This window comes from Salmo salar, chromosome ssa20, assembly GCF_905237065.1.
Source record: "Salmo salar chromosome ssa20, Ssal_v3.1, whole genome shotgun sequence".
Taxonomy (NCBI): domain Eukaryota; kingdom Metazoa; phylum Chordata; class Actinopteri; order Salmoniformes; family Salmonidae; genus Salmo; species Salmo salar.
Genome location: NC_059461.1, coordinates 57,669,968 through 57,691,754, shown reverse-complemented (window position 1 = coordinate 57,691,754; position 21,787 = coordinate 57,669,968). Strand labels below are relative to the sequence as shown.

Below are 21,787 nucleotides of genomic sequence, written 5' to 3'. Positions count from 1 at the left end.
GTGTATGTTTACATTTACTTTGTTTACAAACACTGGAGTGAAAAAAGCGTATATTTTGGTTCTGATGGGGTACAACAGTTGCTAAACTCATGAAGCTTTTATAAATCAGATTGTTCAAGAATCAATGGGTACATATAATTCATTTGTAAATTAGATTGTTCTCGAATCAATTGGTACATACAATTCATTTATAAGTTATACTCTTCTAGAATCAGTGGGTACATATCATTCATTTATAAGCCCCAAAATGGATGTAGCAACTGCAGATCACCCTTTTAAGTCTTCATCAGGGGTTAGAGAGGCAAACATTATCGATAAGGCTTTTTATCCTAAGCAGGATTTGTGGTGGCAAGTAACTACATGCTGGTTACCTTTGAGGATGTTCTGAGCAGTCTGGACACAGCGCAGAGAAGGCGAACAGTACACAAAGTCTATCACTGTGTTGCTCTCCAACAACGCCTGACCTGCAACAGACAGACAGATAGACAGAGGAATAGATTGTTTTCACGCTGTAATGAAACATTAAACATGGAATTGGGCAGATAACATAGCCTACAACTATGTGTTGACAACCACATACCCACTATTTGTGCTTGTGTGGAACCAAACACAGTGATTGGGGTGTCCATGTCGTAATCTCGGTGTCCTCCATTCCACATGGGCAGGCTGACTGGCATGTTCAGGTTAGTGCGCACATATCTACCTGTAGAACGGAACACCACAACCCAGCACACTGCTGTTAAGGTTTCAAAACCTACAAACAATACTGCCCTTTTATCTATCCAATCAAAACATCAGATTCATCCAACTCAAAATGTGACTCCTTTGAAAGCACACTTGCTTTTAGGATTGATGCACGATGTCTAATATTAAAGAAGTCTCAAGTTATTGTTCGCGTACCTTATGATAAGCTGTAGACCACATTATCTACCAAGAGAGTTCTCATTTATATTATTCGTAGCCGTCTATTTACCACCACAGACTGATGTTGGCACTAAAACCGCACTCAGCCAACTCTATAAGGCCATAAGCAAACAAGAAAATGCTCATCCAGAAGCGGCGCTCCTAGTGGCCGGGGACTTTAATGTAGGCAAACTTAAATCAGTTTTACCAAATTTTTACCAGCATGTCACATGTGCAACCAGAGGAAAAAAAACTCTAGACCACCTTTACTCCACACACAGAGATGCATACAAAGCTCTCCCCCGCCCTCCATTTGACAAATCTATCCTCCTGATTCCTGCTTACAAGCAAAAACTAAAGCAGGAAGTACCAGTGACTCGCTCAATACGGATGTGGTCAGATGACGTGGATGCTACGCTACAGGACTGTTTTGCTAGCACAGACTGGAATATGTTCCGGGATTCATCCTGAGGAGTATACCACCTCAGTCATCAATAAGCATATCGACAACGTCGTCCCCACAGTGACCGTACGTACATATCCTAACCAGAAGCCATGGATTACAGGCAACATCTGCATCGAGCTAAAGGCTAGAGCTGCCGCTTTCAAGGAGCGGGACACTAATCCGGATGCTTATAAGAATCCCGCTATGCCCTCAGAAGAACCATCGATCAAGCAAATCAAGCATCAATACAGGATTAAGACTGAATCTTACTACACCGGCTCTGATGCTCGTCGGATGTGTCAGGGCTTGAAAACTATTATGGACTACAAAGGGAAACCTAGACGCGAGCTGCCCAGTGAAGCGAGCCTACCAGACGAGCTAAATGCCTTTTATGCTCGCTTCGAGGCAAGCAACACTGAAGCATGTGTGACGACCCTCCCACTCTGTCTGCCGTATTCTCTCTCTTTGTTCTTGTTTCTTTATTAGGATGCCGGTGGGCGGAGTTGGAAGGGTTGTCAGCTAAATGGGAAACACCTGGGCTCGGGTGTGTCCCAGGATAAAGGCACCTCTTCCACAGTCATTGAGGAGTCTCTCTCCACGCAGACACTTTGTTGATTTTGGTTGTGTAGTTTTGTGGCTTTTTGGTTATTTGCTTTGGCACTTTTCAACACCCTGCATTATTACATTCAGGTATGCAAAACACTCACTTACACTACTGATTACTGATTACACACACCATTGTTAATTACTTAGTTACTTTATTTAATAAATATATATTTTGATACTCCTTGTCTCCACGTTGTCTCCTTTTTGTTGCGAACTCTGAGCCGGTTCGTAACACATGCATGAGAGCACCAGCTGTTCTGGATGACTGTGTGATAACGCTCTCGGTAGCCAATGTGAGCAAGACCTTTAAACAGGTCAACACTCACAAAGCCGCGGGACCAGACGGATTACCAGGACGTGTACTCAAAGCATGCACGGACTAACTGGCAAGTGTCTTCACTGGCATTTTCAACATCTCCCTGACTGAGTCTGTAATACCTACATGTTTCAAACAGACCACCATAGTCCCTGTGCCCAAGGAAGCGAAGGTAACCTGCCTAAATGATTACCGACCCATAGTACTCACGCCGGTAGCCATGAAGTACTTTGAAAGGCTGGTCATGGCTCACATCAACAGCATCCTTGCGGATACCCTAGGCCCACTCCAATTCGCATACCACCCCAACAGATCCACAGATGACGCAATCTCAATCGCACTCCACACTGCCCATTCCCACCTGGAAAAAAGGAACACCTATGTGAGAATGCTGTTCATTCAACATTCAACACCATAGTGCCCACGAAGCTCATCACTAAGCTAAGGACCCTGGGACTAAACACCTCCCTCTGCAACTGGATCCTGGACTTCCTGTCGGGCCGCCCCCAGGTGGTGAGGGTAGGCAACAACACGTCTGCTACACTGATCCTCAACACTGGGGTCCCTCAGGGGTGTGTACTTAGTCCCCTCCTGTACTCCCTGTTCACCCACGATTGTTCGGCCAAACACGACTCCAACACCATCATTACGTTTGCTGACGACACAACAGTGGTAGGCCTGATCACCAACAACGGCGATACTATAGGGAGGAGGTCAGAGAACTGGCAGTGTGGTGCCAGGACAACAATCTCTCCCTCAATGTGATCAAGACAAAGGAGCTGATCATGTACTACAGGAAAAGGCAGGCCGAACAGGCCCCCATTAACATCGACGGGGTTGTAATGGAGCGGGTCGAGAGTTTCAAGCTCCTTGGTGTCCACATCAACAACGAACTATCATGGTCCAAACACACCAAGACAGTCATGAAGAGGGCACGACAAAACCTTTTCCCCCCAGGTGACTATTATCTATGCGTAGTCACTTCACCCCTACCTACATCTACAAATTACCTCAACTAACCTGTACTCCAGCACACTGACTCGGTACCGGTACCCCCTGTATATAGCCTCGTTACTGTTACGTTATTGTGTTACTTTTTATTATTTTTAATTTTAGTTTATTTGGTAAATATTTTCTTAACTCTTCTTGAACTGTTGGTTAATGGCTTGTACTGTAAGTAAGCATTTCACGGTAAGGTCTACACTTGTTGTATTCGGCGCATATGACAAATAAAGTTTGATTTGATTCGACTCTGCTCACCTTTGGAGTCAGAGCACAGTGAAAGCCACTGTTTCCCAAACACCACATCCATCCTCTCACCGTGCCGACAGACAAACAGTGTCCGCTTGGGCAGCCGAGAGTGATTGCTGCCGACCCGAAGGACCTAAGAAACAATACAGTGAATTGGTGCATCAAATCCATAACATTCCCCAACATTTTCAAGAATTGATCAGTACACCAGAAGAACAGCTTTTGTATTGGAGCAAGGTTATTATAGTTTTGTGTTTTTACATTAGTTTTTTTTTATATTAGTTTATATTTTTTTATTTGAAGTTCAGTTTAGTTTCCTTTTCAGACCTGATTTGCTAGTTTTAATTCAGTTATAGTTGTATACAAATATTTACATTTTGTTTTTATATTATTTAGTTTCAGTTTTAGGGGTGGCAGGTAGCCTAGTGGTTATCGCGTTGGGCCAGAAACCAAAAGGTTGCTAAATCGAATCCCTGAGCTGACAAGGTAAAAATCTGTCGTTCTGTCCCTGAACAAGGCAGTTAACCCACTGTTCCTAGGCTGTCATTGTAAATTAAGAATTTGTTCTTAACTGACTTGCCTAGTTAAATAAAGGTTAAATAAATAAATAGAAATGTAGTGTTAGGGACAGAAAGCATGCGTGGAAGGCTAGGAGCCATTGGTGTTATATAGTGTTTTGGGGATGTCATTTCTTGCAACTGAGGGCAGTAGTACATAAATTATAAAGTCAATCTCAATGTGACTTGGATTTAATAGGAATAGCGCAAAGACTGGTGCAAAAAAATATGGTGGAAGGATTCGTTTATGTTTTCGTTTACTATGATAACCTTGAATTGAAGTCATTCTTCAAGAATAATAAGAATCCTGTTGCATATCATAACCAGGACCAGGAATTTTTCCTGATCAGGATGAAACGCTAGGCACTAGTTATCCTGGTTAGGAAAAGCTGTGTGGTTTAGTTAAAGAGACTTCTTTCTGTTCTTTGGAAAAAGTACCAGTACCTGCATTGGATGACAGATGAGGCTCGAAGTGGGTGTGTCCTCAGGGCTTGCGTTGTCGAGGCGACGGCTGTCCAGCAGCCCATTGAATAGGCCCCTTTCCCTGCTCTCTTTGTCGGAGGGGGCGGAGCAATTGAAGAAGGAGTGTGATCTGCACAGGATAGAAGACAAGAGTTAACACACATACTCACTACTACTCATTCATCACTACTGACTACTGAGCAGAACTCTCCACGCTCTTCTACAGTGTTCTGGCCCTGGGTACGGGTCAATTCCAATTCAAGATGCAAACAGTTCCTTCTGGTTGACTGAATTGAAATGGAATTGACCCCTGCCCCTATGTTCTGGACCCAGGACTGTAAGTAAGAAGCTGGTGAAAGTAATACATTCTCAAAGCACATTCTGAGTGCTCACCCGTGGAAGACCCATGTGTCACACTCGTCTGCCCGGCTGACGTAGTTCTCAGGCAATAGGCCGGACAGCCCCGTGGCCAGGGAGGACCCGTAGACCCAGCCCTCGCTGGTGTTTTTCTGCTCCAAGGGAGAAGTGAAGACAAAGTCACCCAGGACCAGCTCCAGCTCATCCTCATTCTGAGGGGCGTAGGGATACATCACGCGCAGCGTCTGCAACAGAGGGAGGGAAGGACTCAGCTTGAGCACACCAATGCCGTATCTGACACCAGAATACAGTACAATGCAAGGCTATAGGTCTAAATGGGCAAGCTCGTAAAGGGCCACTGTGATATTTACAGCCATTTCTAAATTAATTATACTGTATATTCCCATGAATTCTTGAAGAATATCACTTATTATAAATGCCTCATGAGCTTGTCTTGTAGAAGGTACAAGGTCCATGTCATGGTACTGATTAGTAGAAAGTACAAGAGTAGTATTGGATTTGAAATGAAGGTGGACAGAAAACAAAGTGGTTATTATTACCTCATGATTGGCAAACCGAATGTCCCGGGAGAAAAGGACAGCCAGCCAATCACAGCCTAGCTTCACCTCGATTCCCTTGGCCAGCTTTTCCAGGGAGGACAGGTGATTGGTGGGGAAGTAGTAGGCTAACGTCACATGGAGCTGCTTCTTATGGGGCTCTAAATGGACATCTGAGACAGAGAGAGGAGCACGAGTGAATAAAGGTAAAGAATATAAAGAAAGTCATTTCTGTGGGGCAAACTACAACAGCGGGAATCTAGCTCAGCAAATCATAGAACTACAAACATCTACAGAGTGGAGCAAAATGTCCCAATATTTTCGGTGAGGATAATCTCTTTAGGATTAAGCATTACAGTCAGGGCCAGCGCCAGAACGAATCAGTTGGACAGGCATTTGATTTTTATTCACGGGCACATCCTGTGTGCTTGCGCACGTACACATTTTGTTAATGGGTGTTATGATAAAGACCATACACTCTTAGAAAAAAAGGTGCTATCTAGAACCCAGAAGGGTTCTTTGGCTGTACCCATAGGAGAACCCTTTGAAGAACCTTTTTGGTTCCAGGTAGAACCCCTTTGTGTTCAATATAGAACCCTTTCCACAGAGGGTTCTACATGGAACCCAAAGGGGTTCTACCTGGAACCAAATATGGTTCTACCAGCAACCAAAAAGGCTTCTCCTATGGGGACAGCCGAAGAACCGTTTTGGAACCCTTTTCTCTAAGAGTGTAGGCAGCTCGTGAGTTTCAAGTTTGAGGAAGCTAACAATTTATCCTACCATTTCAACCTATCTGCGTGCAATATAACTATAGGCCAATGCAGCAGTAGGCCTATAACTTCCATCATCACCTAAATAAAATACATAGGACTAAAGCCGAAAAAAAAGAGTAGAAAATATCCTGATGAAAATTCTGGTTCTTTCAATCACATTAATATCTCTGCCTCCCTTTCTGTCTTTCTTGACTTGAGCTATCGCTAGTGAAATGCAACATTGTATCAACTCAGCAGGTGGGCGAACTCAGACACGTGAGCTCCCTCAATGTTGTCAGAACAGAGAAACCACACACATGCTCATTGCTCACATGGAGCACTCCAAACAAAAGACAGTGAAAAAATTTACAAAACTCCTCAATGATGGTTCTGAAATAAACCAAAACGTGTTTCTCACAAGTGTAGCAGGTTGTGAACTCTGCAAACAACGTTTCCACTCCGAGAATGAGAATGGTAAATTACTGTAATACATGCATTAACCAAAATGAATGTAACCAAATGACAGAGATGAACGGTACATTTACTAGACCTACTGGTTACATATGTAATGTTGAATTGACAAAAAGAAACAATCAAAGGGCAAACAATTCACACAATGAAACAATGACTGCAAGATTTGGCGGGAGACACCGGAGAACATTCTGGAGTGCTGAGTGCAAGCATTCTGGAGAGAGATGCCCATATCTTCGCCACACACCCAGACCCTTCTTCTAGTCTCAACATTTTATACTCAAGGCACATTATCTTCACACATTTGAGATGCTTTTCACTGACAGCCGCAACTCAATAATCAGCTAGGCCTATTGCCACGCGCTCTGCCCAAATTGCTGGCTACCCCAATAGACATAGGCCTATACACTTGTGATTTGAAACAATCCACAGCAAAAACTATTTTAAGAAGATAATGATCCTCTGTGGCCAAGTCAAGCTCTCTGGTAAAGTATTTTTGAATGATTTTATTTAGACAGGAGTAATTATATAATTTTGGCAAAACATCAATTTACTTTAGGAGAAGCCAGCATCCGAACAGTGCACTGTGCACCCGCCAACTTTCCTTTCTAATTTTCAAGTGGCTGAAACCAAAGATCTGTATATAATGACGAGATGCTCATGTCTCCACCCTAACAATGTGAGTCGTTGTCCCAAAGGCCGGAATGCAGGTGACAAGTTTAGGTCTGCATATAAACGCAATGGGCTTATTCAGGACAGATTTGCGCGAGAGCAAGCCCTCTCACTTCGCCTCTTCCTCTCTGCTGAAACTAGCGAGCGAAACAGCACCCCTCTGTCTTACTATAATGTAGCCCATGTATCTGATGCTGTCTGGCCAGAAAAAGTATGACATGCCATACCCTTTTGTCCAGACAGCATCAAATACATGGTCCACACATACAGAGACAGAGGGGTGCTGTTTCACTCGCTCAGATGCTTAATCTGAGATTGATGCGTCTTTCTTTCTTTGCGTGTCTCAGTCAAATAAATGATCAGTAGGTTGGGCCAGGCCCCCTAGGGCCCGCCAATAAATTCAGCCCTGATTACAGTCATCCCTTACCAGCTTAAAATATGTAATTTTCTGACCAAAGCGTGTGGAGAGATAGATTGCCTGTAAAAAGGCAATGTGTGCATGCTTGTGTGTGTGTCTGGCGTGCTTGCGTGCGTGGGTGTGTGTCCATGTGTCACAGGCAGAGATAGTCCCTACCTGCTTTTCTGGCAGCCTCGGAAGCAAAGTCAGCAGCAAACTGCTTGAGGACCTCTGCGATCTGCTCCTCAACGAAGAGGCCTATGAAGTTGAAGGAGGTGTAGAGCTCCAGGGGCAGGGGGCTAGGGAAACGACCCCTCCATTGGCCCACCGTGGCCTGCAGGGCCTCCAACAGGGCATCCACCTTCTTGTCTGCACACTGCGGGACAGGGTTGAGTCTGAGTACCACACAAACACTGAGTCTTACATCAACATTTAGGGCCAGTTTTCCAGACACAGATTAGTCCTAGTCCTGGACTTCTGCTCAATAGAGAATCGCCATTAAAAGCACGTTTTAGTCCAGGACTAGGCTTAATGTCTGGAAACTGGCCCTTACTAGACAGATGTTACAGTCTCTTGACCTCAACGGGACTTCCTGGATAAATACACACTTAGAAAAAAGGGTTCCAAAAGGGTTCTTCGGCTGTCCCCATAGAAGAACTATTTTTGGTTACAGGTGGAACTTTTTTAGGTACCATGTAGAATACTCTGTGTAAAGGGTTCTACATGGAACCAAAAAGTGTTTTTCAAAGGCTTCACCTATTGGGACAGTCAAAGAACACCTTCAGCATCTTTTTTTCCATAAGTCTTAAGTAATATAATTACAATACATCATGGCGAGCTGAATTCGAAGGGAGAAGCATCCATGTGTTGATGTATGACGTGAGGCATGTCATTTCCCCCTGGGCTCACCATGAAGAACTGGCAGAGCGTGATGTGGGGGAAGATGTTGTGGGCCTTGTTCTTGCCGCAGGAGACGCGGGACTGCTGCCAGAAGTGATGGAGCTGATTCTGCAGAGGTCCGCTGGGGCGCAGGTACAGGACGTACTCTCTGGGCAACGGGTCATCCAGGAAGGGGTCATCCACATGGGAGAACAGCCTGAGGAAGAGCAGGAGAAGAAGAAGAGGAGGAGGAGGCTTATCAATGATTGAGGAAGAAGATATGTGTGTGTGGGTGGGGGGCCGGGGGGGGCTCCAATGCAGCTGTTTTAATCTCAATATGAAATCCTTTCTGGGTAACAATAAAGTACCTTACTGTGATTGTTTTCAATTAAAATGGTCAAAAATAAACAAAAAATTGCTTCTTAGAATATAGCCATTTCTCAAGCAAGAACTTAGCTAGGACTGTCTGGGCGTGGTCTGAGTAGGGAGGGGAAAATGGAAAAACTAGCTGTTATTAGCAGAGAGGTTTGGAACTCTCTTTCTTATTGGTCTATTAACTCATTTACCATTTGGTGATGTCACCAGGCAGGCCAAAACTCCATCCCAAACAGGCTGAAACTTCAGACGGTCTTTTCAAACAGCTCTTACACTAAAAGGGCATTATCATACTTTTCACAATTTCACAGTATTATTCCAACCTCATAGTGTGGAAATATATATAAAACCCAGGAAATGTTGACTGCACTGGGCCTTTAAAGAATTGTAGTCATTCACACATGGCTATATAGTAAGAGCACACACATATGCAGTACAGCAGAGGGCAGCATAACACACATGGTTTATCTCTGGGAGTGTGTTTGTATACCTGTGCGTGTGTGTTAGAACTCACCAGTCACATGCTGCCTGTACACTCTTGCCTCCTGTTGATACTAGTGCCTTCAATCTGCAAATACAGAAAACAGTGATGGCTACAATGCTTCCTTTTGAAGGTTTTATTTCCAATGCATGTATGCAGTTTCCTTATTTGCATCCCCTTATGGTATATTGTGACATTGTTACTAAAATACTATTTAAGAAATGTTTTATGGTAAAGGTGTATATAGCCTACTTATAGTGGATTGAATCTCACTTCTTTATAGCCAAACTGAGCGGCACAAAATCAGAGTTCACCATCTCTGTTCCCTATTTGTCTGAGATAAGTGACCCAGGCTACGTCCCAGGCTACGTCAAAAGTAGTACACAATATATGGAAAAGGCTCCCATTTGGGAGGCACAGATTCACACAGTTGTAATAAGCACTACTGAGGTAGAGTTCATACACTGTATCTTTAGTCATGTGGAGCATGGTTCAGCAGGAGTAACACAGCCTTTATTATAATAAACAGTGGGGTCTTGATACAATGGACAGTTATGCTAAGTTAATCATATCTTTTCAATAAGACACTCCATAGGAAAGTGTGGAGGAGATTCCTTGATACAGTATGAATATGAATAAAACATAAAGGTGTGAAGTGAACAACTCACCACACATCCTTTCCACCAAGCCATTTCAAATGTCAAAACCAATTCAATCCATGAAAATAGACACACATGCTCAGTCACTCTCCAAAATAGCAGACAACCGCATCGTGAGACAGCTTCCTAAATCCAGCAGCACCTGGAGGCCTGGTTAACAAGCAGCGGAGGGAGCATGCTGATTCTTATTAGGCCATCAGAACCTAATTACAAAATACTTAAGGGAAGAAAAAAAAAATGGAAACTGTTAATGCGATTCGCCTCTCTGGGGACTATAGTCTCCATGGCATCCGCAGCGGTGGAAACCAAGAGAGCACCTAGTACTGAGACCTGGGGGACACCAGTAGTGTAGAGACAGACCCTCTCCAATGTAAATGTAGATGTACATTGCTGACTAACTGGAATTATGCAGAGCATCTCAGGGCTACTGATCTGTGTTTGGTTGGTTTGGACAGGGCCTCTTGGCCATACCTTTTGGCTCACTTAAAAGTGCAAATACAATGTTGATCCAGTTTAACTTACTTCTGTATCTGCAAACACAGGTTGACGCAATAGAGTCAAAAGATATTAACCAACCAGTTTAACGTTTGAGCTCTGCCAGACACCCAAGTCAATCTGTGGAAAAGGGTAGTACAGATGCTTAATGGTATACCTACCTTAAGTATGTAAGACATATTTCACCTTTCACCCAGGCCCTTCAACAGTATTAGTTTAAAGTTGACAATACTAGGATAGTGTGAAGGTGTAATGTTGCGGAGAGGGAGTGTCCACAGAGGATTAATTTCATGCATTACAACAGCCAAACATATGAGGCCACAGGGGAGCAGCTACATAGGAACAACAAACACTCTACCCTCACACAGGAAATGCTCAATACGTGTGCATGTATCTCTTTAATCTTTGATCATTCGCTCCAACTCAACATAGGGCTCCCATATTGAGTTCATTCAAATGTCTCCCTACATCAGAGGCAGTGTCACAGGTTACAAGGCCTGAAGTTCGTCATTACACCAGTCACAGATATGAAGACATGGGAGAGCAACTACATAGGAACCACAAACACTCTACCATCACACAGTAAAGGCTCAATGTGTGCATGTGTCTCTTATATTTCAATATTTCTTCATACTCCATGCAACAGAGGTAGAGTGTCCCAGAGATGTGTTGCCTGGAATTCTTCCCCTGCATCCCTTTCCCCATCAGAAGCCCCTGGGGAACCCTCAAGGGCCAAGTCCTCTGGAAGAACGATATCACAGCTGAAAAGGGAGATTGTTCAGATGTACTCTGCAAACAGCAACTTGAGTCAATAACTACCTCTCCGCTGAGGATCCCACACAGTCCCTGATCGCTCGTTCCTCCTTCTCTTCAACCTGAATATCTGCCATTGTTTTATTCATCTTGTCTATCAACAGAATCCCCACTCAAGTGGGATAGTTTACTACTTGTTACTTGTACTTCTTTAAAGTAACTGTTCAGTGAAAATCTCACTTTTAAAAGTTAATATTCTGTTAACTCATACCCAAATAACGTTGTTGACTCATCCTATACTCATATTTGTGGCCAAAGCATAAATTGGAGAAAAAAGAAAGAAAAACAACACCTCAAACAGACCGTTTCAAATGTCATCCAATCAGCGGTCTACTCACATGAATATCTTTAAGGACCATATACACCCACATCATTCTATTGTTGGGGTATACCCACATGATTCCAACACAGAAAAGCTGCTTTTTAACATACTTAAACATTTTTGGAAGGAAAACTATTTCACTCATATTGTAATGAATTATATTTTTTTATTATATATTAATGATCATATTTCATAAAAATCTGGAAACATTGGACAGTTACTTTAAAGGAGGCTACAATTGTCAGATCAACTGGGTGTCCTGCCACAAGACTGGCTTTAGCCCGAGCTAAAACTGAATACGACTGAGCTAAAACCTGGGCATTAGTTTAGGTAGCTAATGCTAGTCTTCAGGTCTAAGGCGCGGTTACTCCTTAGACCTAAAGTGAGTGTGTATACAGTTGTATAGTCAGAAGTTTACATACACCTTAGCCAAATACATTTAAACTCAGTTTTTCACAATACCTGACATGTAATCCTCGTAAAAATGTCCCTGTCTTAGGTCTGTTAGGAACCCCACTTTATTTTAAGAATGTGAAATGTCAGAATAGTAGAGCGAATGATTTATTTCAGCTTTTATTTCTTTCATCACATTCCCAGTGGGTCAGAAGTTTACATACACTCAATTAGTATTTGGTAGCATTGTCTTTCAATTGTTTAACTTGGGTCAAACGTTTCGGGTAGCCTTCCACAAACTTCCCACAATAAGGGGTGAATTTTGGCCCATTCCTCCTGACAGAGCTGGTGTAACTGTTTCAGGTTTGTAGGCCTCCTTGCTCGCACACACATTTTCAGTTCTGCCCACAAATTTTCTATAGGATTGAGGTCAGGGCTTTGTGATGGCCACTCCAATACCTTGACTTTGTTGTCCTTAAGCCATTTTACCACAACTTTGGAAGTATGCATGGGGTCATTGTCCATTTCGAAGTCCCATATGCGACCAAGCTTTAACTTCCTGACTGACGTCTTGAGATATTGCTTCAATATATGCACATAATTTTCCTTCCTCGTGATGCCATCTATTTTGTGAAGTGCACCAGTCCCTCCTGCAGCAAAGCACCCCCGGAACATGATGCTGCCATCCCCGTTCTTTACGGTTGGGATGGTGTTCTTCGGCTTGCAAGCCTCCCCCTTTTCCTCCAAACATAATGATGGTCAATATGGCCAAACAGATCTATTTTGGCCAGAGGACATTTCTCCAAAAAGTATAATCTTTGTCCCCATGAGCAGTTGCAAACTGTTGTCTGGCTTTTTTATGGCGGTTTTGGAGCAGTGGCTTCTTCCTTGCTGAGCGGCCTTTCAGGTTATGTCGATATAGGACTCGTTTTACTGTGAATATAGATACTTTTGTACCCATTTCCTCCAGCATCTTCACAAGGTCCTTTGCTGTTGTTCTGGGATTTATTTGCACTTTTCGCACCAAAGTACGTTCATTTCTAGGAGACAGAACGCGTCTCCTTCCTGAGCGGTATGACGGCTGTGTGGTACCATGGTGTTTATACTTGCATACTATTGTTTGTACAGATGAACGTGGTACCTTTCAGGTGTTTGGAAATTGCTCCCAAGGATGAACCAGACTTGTGGAAGTCTACAATTTTTATTCTGGGGTCTTGGCTGATTTATTTTGATTTTCCCATGATGTCAAGCAAAGAGGCACTGAGTTTGAAGGTAGGCCTTGAAATACATCCACAGGTACACCTCCAATTGACTCAAATGATGTCAATTAGCCTATCAGAAGCTTCTAAAGCCATGACATAATTTTCTGCAATTTTCCAAGCTGTTTAAAGGCACAGTCAACTTAGTGTATGTAAAAATCTGACCCACTGGAATTGTGATACAGTGAATAATAAGTGAAATAATCTGTCTGCAAACAATTGTTGGAAAAATGACCTGTGTCATGCACAAAGTAGATATCCTAACCAACTTGCCAAAACTATAGTTTGTTAACAAGAAATTTGTGGAGTGGTTGAAAAACTAGTTTTAATGACTCCAACCTAAGTGTATGTAAACTTCCAACTTCAACTGTATATGACAAGCCCTGTTCCAGAGTGGAAGCTAAATGTGGCCTATGTACCAAGTGTGTATCAAACTCTGAATCAGAGGAGGTGCAGCGATCAGGTCTCTGTAACTGAATATGGTATGTGCATAACACAATCATACATACAAAAGCCACAGTTGTGTTAGTTCAGCTACATTCAGCTCAGTATTGTTCCAACCTCAATGGAAAAAACAGGCAGCTGCTTTTGACTTGTGGCCTGCTCTCTGTTCTAGAGATCCTCTGTGAACCGCACAGGCCTCAGCCAAACATCCTGAAACAGGTAGCGAAAGCATTCTCCCTGTCAGGCTGTCTATGGGCTGCGCTGAAGTGAAACCCTTAAGAGTATCGCAGTGCTTCCCCATCTACACTTCAGATGCTTCTGACAGGAAACGCTTCAGAAGTAAATCAGCTGAGGGGACTGTGGTCTGTCTTTCTCAGATCTGAACCAGGCATAAAATAAGCTGTGGTCACTGGTATTTAAAGGTTTGCAATCAACTGAAATGGTGTGAATGAAGAGAGAACCAGTGTGACAGTTAGATCACTCCCACATGTGAACACATCATAGCCCAGGGTTCCCCAACAAATTGGTTTTATTTGTCCCTCCAAGTTTTTTTTGTTTTTTTTTATGAAAAAAAAAAGAGTATATATTATTTTGGGGGCTTGGTGGGTTGTTTTCTTTGTTTGACATAAAAGACTGTAAAAACATCAGGAAATTTTTCTCCCCAATTTCGTGGTATCCAATTGGTAGCTAGAGTCTTGTCCCATCGCTGCAACTCCCGTACAATCTCGGGAGAGGCGAAAGTCGAGAGCCATGCGTCCTCCGAAACACAACCCTGCCAAGCCGCACTGCTTCTTGACATACTGCTGGCTTAACCAGGAAGCCAGCCGCACCAATGTGTTGGAGAAAACACTGTACAACTGGCGACTGTAGTCAGCGTGCATGCACCCGGCCCGCCACAGGAGTCGCTAGAGCGCAATGGGACAAGGATATCCCAGCCGGCCAAACCCTCCCCTAACCCAGACAACACTGGGACAATTGTGTGTCGCCTCATGTATCCCGATCGCGGCCGGCTTCGACACAGCCCAGGATCGAACCCGGATCTGTAGTGACGCCTCAAGCACTGCAGTGCCTTAGACCGCCTCACCACTCAGGAAGCCCTGCGATTTTAATTTTAGAAATCTGTTCCCAAGTATTCCCACACATAATAGAGAGACGTGATCGTACACAAATAATAATTAATAATAATTGATTGGATTTATATATCCCTTTTCTACTAACTGAGGTATTCAAAGCGCTTTACATAGTAGGGGGAAACTCACCTCATCCACCATCAATGTGTAGCACCCACCTCAGTGATGCACAGGGACTATTTTTGTGACAGAACCACACATCAGCTTTCAGATGGAGAGCTGAGGAGTGATATATGCCAATTAGGAATGAAGGGGATGATTAGGTGGCCATGATGGAATGTGGCCAGGTTGGGAATTTAGCCATGACACCGAGGTGAACACTCCTACTCTTACAATAAGCGCCATGGGATTTTGAGTGACCACAGAGAGTCAGGACACCCGTTTTAACGTCCTATCTGAAAGACGGCACCCTACGCACGACAATGTTCCCAAATGTAATTAAGGTTTGAAATTATTCAATTTTTGTCAAATATTATATCCTTTTAGGCTTCTTGTGGTCAGTTTGCAGTCTAAATGATTTTTTTTATTATTATGTTCCGGACCCCCGACCGTCCGCTCAAGAACAAATTGGCCCGTGGCTGAATCTAGTTGATGATGCCTGTCATAGCCTAAGTTGACAGAGACACAGAGCCAGCAACAGCAGGATGAGAACTACATCAAGTATGAACATGAACAGACTCTTAATTGAGCATAACTGCTGTTTTTTCTGGTCCCTGAATTCATTTAAATTCAATTCAACTTTATTTGTCCCTACGGCTATTGCAATTAATGATGTTCCCAAAATAGACCTTTGATTGAGGAGTAAAGTCGTTTTACCAGAGCTGGGGTCAATTTAGAAATGGAATTCAAATGAATTTCAATATGACTGAGCTACTGTAATAGTGTTGTGTGTCTGTAGCATGGAAGAGCTCAGCTTCATCCTGAGGTATGTATTTACACACACCCATGTCTTCCGCTCAGTTTCTCAACCTATCACATCTGTCCAGCAATAACATGACATCAACCATCACACAAGTCCATATGCACTTGTAATTGACTACATTTTGATCTGTGAGTTTGTGTGCAAGGGAACCGAGAGGCTTGGACCCAGTTGGATCCACTTTCCTCCAGAGCTGATGAAGTACAGATTCTGTACAACATTCTGTTTTGTGAGCTAATCTAACTTTAGTCCAATCTCTCTGGGAAAAATAAAATAAATATGAACATTTCAAAACACACAATGTTGTCTGCAACTGATCAAGGTATGGGGGAAATCAACGTAGAAGACCGTCCTTGAGAGCCTTCTCACCAATCCCCAAGTTACCACTCCCTAGGAGTCTACAGATCATATACCAACTTTAATTTGTGTAATTTGGTTGTGGGTGCCGAGACTAGTGCAATAATAACTGTTCATATAGTGCTGAAATACTTCCTCTACTACAGTGTATGGAGCGACATGGGAAGTCAGCTTGTCTCAGTCCATGGTTCATGATCTATTCTAGTGTATTTCTATACCCATTGATCATTTAACCTTGTGTTACGTGGATTGCTTGTTATTCAGATCACATTCAGTGGTTGTAAAAGACTTTATCACACAAACTATACATTCTTGAAGGTTAGAAAACCACTTGATTTTTCTAACGCCCACTACGCTATGTAAGTGAGATTTTCCAACCAGAAAGTTTCTGTGAGCTTCTCAAGACAGGAAGAGGAACAGATGAGCCTCTAAGCAGGACACCCCCACAATCAGCACACTCATGTATAGTACACCGAGTGTATGTGTGTGTCTGTGTGCACGTTTTTGAGGTGCACAAAAAAACTAACACGTACTTATGTAGCACTGTAGACAACATTATGTTCCTCCTTCTGAGTAATACAATGTAGGACTGCACACATAATTGGGCAGAGATATAAGTACACATGGAGACAATGACTAATATTGTCCAAAAGTTCTGAAAAAGAACTAACTATGAAGCAGAGGAAACCAGGGGTTAGTTAGTCAACCTTTAAGCTGAACTTTAGTCACTTCATTTCCACGTGTTGAAAGACTGAATCATAAGGAATATTTGATAACCAAAAGGTGTTGTGAAGACCCCGAGATGAACAAGGAGACAATCAAATGTCAAGTTGGTCAGGACAGGCTGAGATAGCAATAAAGGGCACCAACCAGACCTGTGATTAAGGCCGGGTTTCAACCCAAGGCACGGCATAGGGCAGCACAATAGACAGCTGACAATTCACATTTTAAAGGCAACTTATGTTTGAGCCAACGTTTCCAGTGCGAACATCGGGGGAAATTACCTTTAAAAAGGTGTATTGTCAGCTGTTTAGTGTGCTGCTCTATAACGCGCCTTGTATTGAATCATGGACAAAGTCAACGAAAGGAGGTGGGGAAGGATGCAATTCTTAAATATTGGAACAGGGCCTTTGTTTCATGCCAAAGTTACCATGTGCACTAAAGCCTTCCAATGTGATATTTACAGCTGAGAACACTACTGTGTGTATGATTATCATCCCTGGCTTCCTCTCCTCTCAGTCTACTCTTGGCCAACCAGGGCAGCAGACAGACAGTGTGAAGTCACAAATGCAGACACAAATGCAGACACTACATGGAATGTCCAAGTCTTAAGACCCTGAGATATTTCTGAGCTGTCAATTAAATTCAGATGGCATTATTGGCATGGGAAACATGTGTTTACATTGCCAAAGTAAGTTAAATAGATAATAAACAAAAGTGAAATAATCAACCAAAAATGAACAGTAAACATTACACTCACAAGTTTCAAAAGAATAGACACATTTCAAATGTCATATTATGGCTATGTACAGTCTTGTAATGATGTGCAAATAGTTAAAGTACAAAAGGGAAAATAAATAAACATAAATATGGATTGTATTTACAATGGTGTTTGTTCTTCACTAGTTGCCCTTTTCTGGCAACAAGTCACAAATCTTCCTGCTGTGACAGCAAACTGTGGTATTTCACCTAACAGATATGGGAGTTTATCAGAATTTTATTTGTTTTGGAATTCTTTGTGGGTCTGTGTAATCTGAGGGAAATATGTGTCTCTAATATGGTCATACATTTGGCAGGAGGTTAGGAAGTGCAGCTCAGTTTCCACCTCATTTTGTGGGCAGTGTGCAAATAGAGTAGCCTGTTTTCTCTTGAGAGCCATGTCTGCCTACATCAGCTTTTCTCAATACCAAGGCCATGCTCTCTGAGTCTGTACATAGTCAAAGCTTTCCTTATTTTTGGGTCAGTCGCAGTTGTCAGGTATTCTGCCACTGTGTACTCTCTGTTTAGGGCCAAGTAGCATTCCAGTTTGGTTAGTTTTTTGGTAAATTCTTTCCAATTTGTTAAGTAATTACATTTTTGTTGATTTGGTTGGGTCTAATTGTGTTGCTGTCCTGGGGCTCTGTGGGGTTTGATTGTGTTTGTGAACAGAACCGCAGGACCAGCTTGCTTAGGGGGTTCTTCTCCCGGTTCATTTCTCTGTAGGTGATGGCTTTGTTATGCAAGGTTTGGGAATCACTTCCTTTTGTAGAAAGGAAGCGAAAGAAAGCGGTTGTAGAATTTAACGGCTCTTTTCTGGATTTTGATAATTAGCGGGTATGCGCTAATTATTCAGCTCTGCGTGCATTATTGGTGAGTTACATTGTATACTGAGGATGTTTTTGCAGAATTCTGCATGCAAGTCTTAATTAGGTGTTTGTCCCATTATGTGAATCTTTGGTTGGTGAGCAGACCCCAGACCTCACAACCATAAAGGGCAATGGGTTCTATAACTGATTCAAGTATTTTTAGCCAGATCCTAAATAGGATGTCAAATGTTATTGTTCCTTTTGATGGCGTAGTAGGCCCTTCTTGCCTTGTCTCTCAGATCGTTCACAGCTTTGTGGAAGTTACCCGTGGTGCTGATGTTTAGGCCGAGGTAAGTATCCTTTTTTGTGTGCTCTAGGGCAATGGTGTCTAGACAGAATTAATATTTGTGGTCCTGGCAATATGTGCTGACGATCTAGGTGCTGCTGTAGGCCCTGCTTGGTTGGGGACAGAATAACCTGATAAAAACCTGCTCCAGAGCACTCAGGACCTCAGACTGGGGCGAAGGTTCACATTCCAACAGGACAATGACCCTAAGCACAAAACCAAGACAACCAGAGCACGGACTTGAACCCAATCGAACATCTCTGGAGAGACCTGAAAATAGCTTTGCAGCAACACTCCCCATCCAACCTGACAGAGCTTGAGAGGATCAGCAGAGAAGAATGGGAGAAGCTCCCCAAATACAGGTTTGCCAAGCTTGTAGAGCAGTGGTTCTTAACCTGGGTTCGATCGAACCCCAGGGGTTCGGTGAGTCAGTCTCAGGGGTTCGGCGGAGGTCAAGACACATACCCGACTCATATGATTCGTGATGACACACCCCGCTTGGCCATCATTGGCTGCAGGTGATCACGCAACATCGCTTGGCCTATCTGTGCTGCAGGGAATTTGGCGCGCTCAGTAGTCGAATTGTGACTGTCGTGATGGTACGTCGTGTGATTTCTTTCTTAATATTTTAATCCCTTCATACTAACTATGTCGAGCAAAAAAAGAAAGTGGTCGGACGAATATGTACAATATGGATTCACATGTATAACGGAACGTGATGAGAGTCAGCGTCCTAACCGCATGATTTGCAATGCCAAGTTGAGCAATTCTAGTCTAGCACCGGCAAAACTAAGAGAACACTTCCTTAAGCTGCATGGAGATGGACAATACAAGAACACAACGCTCGCTGAATTCAAGGTGAAGAGAGCCAGATTCGATGAAAAGGCTACTCTGCCTGTTCTCGGCTTTGTACCCATCAACAAACCGATCCTCACAGCATCGTACGTAGTTGCTTACCTGATCGCAAAGCAGGGCAAACCACACACCATTTGTTGCGAAAATGACATGAGAGTGGCACTTGCCAAGGTGAAGCCGCGCATTTCTGAACTGGTCTCTGAAAGGCAACAGCAGAAGTCACACTGATTTGCAGTAAATATTCATTATTATGTTTTTGTTTTTGTGTGAAAATCATGTTTTAATGGTTTTGTTCTTTGAACACTGATGTTGATGCACGGTTCATTTTGTGCACCAGTAAAATATATACCTATGTTTTGAATTTTATTTTTCCAATTAAGAAGGGTTCGGTGAATGCGCATATGAAACTGGTGGGGGTCAGTACCTCCAACAAGGTTAAGAACCACTGTTGTAGAGTCATACAAAAGAAGACTCGAGGCTGTAATCGCTGCCACAGGTGCTTCAACAAAGTACTGATTAAAGGGTCTGAATACTTTTGATATTTCCGTTTTTTTATTTTTTATAAATTAGCAAACATTTCTAAAAACCAGTTTTTGCTTTGTCATTATGGGGTATTGTGTGTAGATTGATGAGGAATTTAAAAAAAAAATCTATTTTAGAATAAGGCTGTAACGTAACAAAATGAGGAAAAAGTCATGGGGTCTGAATACTTTCCGAATGTACTGTATATGTTGAAGAGGGTGGGGCCAAAGCTGCATCCCTGTCTCAAAAGCTTATTTCTCTCTCTCTCTCTCTCTCTCTCTCTCTCTCTCTCTCTCTCTCTCTCTCTCTCTGTCACTTATCTCTTTTCAAAAGGATGACACGCTGATCATTACTGCACTGTAAAATAGAAAACTGCATTGCTGGAAATGGTAAACTAATGAGAATGGAGGTTGAGTTAGTATTTATTATAGCCTGTCAGTATCAGACAGACAGGGAACTCTCATAATTTGTGAAATAGGGCTTTACTTTATAACTGGGCTATCTCTGTGAGGGCTGATCGGAGCAATGAGAAGGCTCCCGAATTCAGCTCTGACATCCCATTCAAAAGGAAGTTGTCTATGTGCTAGAAAATGTAACTAATTTTGTATATTCAATGGCCCCTCCTCATTGTTTAACAACAGTTGTGCCCCATCACCTCCCACCCTGCCAGTCACACACAAACACCACCCATCACCCATTCACAAGAAATGTCCCATACCATTTCAACACCAGCTGACCTCCACCCAGACAGACACACTCTCACCCCTCCCACCTCAGCTCTGTGGGGAAATCTCATGGCTCTGGCCCCTGCATACGGACAGTTCCTGATTACAAACCTGCCGGAGACCTTGAGGCCCTGTCACACTGAAGCTAAGCCACTGACCACTAGAGCATGACCAGAGTGAAACACCATGGGCTGCACCCCCTCTCTCGCTCTGATTATGTTCCTCTTTCGAAATCTCAAATAGTAAATCATGCAAAGATGACTGACAGCACCATAAAAATATAAAGAAAATAGAAATATCGATAATGATAATGGCAATATGTGAACTTGTTCATGATCTGGGTCCTGTGATTATCTGGGACAGGTCAATGTGGGGTGTAACTGCTTTGTTCTATTCACAGAAGGTTACATTTCTTCTGGGAGACTTTGTTTCCTCCTGCATTGTGCTGTGATGGTGGGAGAATTCCGTCCCCCTAACGTTAATAGACCTGATCATCTTTTTCCTGTTTTCCTGTACATTGTTACAGCCTCTATGTGTTTGCCTGCCTCTACTCTCAGACAGTCACACAGAAACACGAGGAAGTAGTATAATAACTTGAGAGGCATTTGTTGATCTACTCACAGGAGCAGTGAAGATGTGTTTTGAATTGAAAGTTAGGGGGTGGTGAATTTAATGATTTATATTTAATTGAACTAAATATTGAACTGCACAATTTGAACGACATTGGAACATTGGAATAACACATCTTACTGCACTGTGGCTTACAGACATACACACGCAGG

The 21,787-nt window shown here is 42.9% G+C and overlaps 1 protein-coding gene across 1 annotated transcript in view; it reads right to left on the bottom strand.

Moving 5' to 3' along the window:
- LOC106580923 (ubiquitin-associated and SH3 domain-containing protein B) overlaps nucleotides 1-21,787 on the bottom strand; it is a 43,630-nt gene that overhangs the window by 4,633 nt on the left and 17,210 nt on the right. Inside the window, exons 2-10 of the mRNA XM_014162481.2 lie at nucleotides 9,515-9,568; nucleotides 8,656-8,842; nucleotides 7,924-8,122; nucleotides 5,458-5,627; nucleotides 4,934-5,142; nucleotides 4,523-4,670; nucleotides 3,531-3,654; nucleotides 581-703; nucleotides 372-464 (exon numbers count right to left, since the gene is read on the bottom strand). Of these exons, the coding sequence (XP_014017956.1) occupies nucleotides 372-464; nucleotides 581-703; nucleotides 3,531-3,654; nucleotides 4,523-4,670; nucleotides 4,934-5,142; nucleotides 5,458-5,627; nucleotides 7,924-8,122; nucleotides 8,656-8,842; nucleotides 9,515-9,568 (1,307 nt within the window). The remainder of the gene's footprint in view (nucleotides 1-371; nucleotides 465-580; nucleotides 704-3,530; nucleotides 3,655-4,522; nucleotides 4,671-4,933; nucleotides 5,143-5,457; nucleotides 5,628-7,923; nucleotides 8,123-8,655; nucleotides 8,843-9,514; nucleotides 9,569-21,787) is intronic.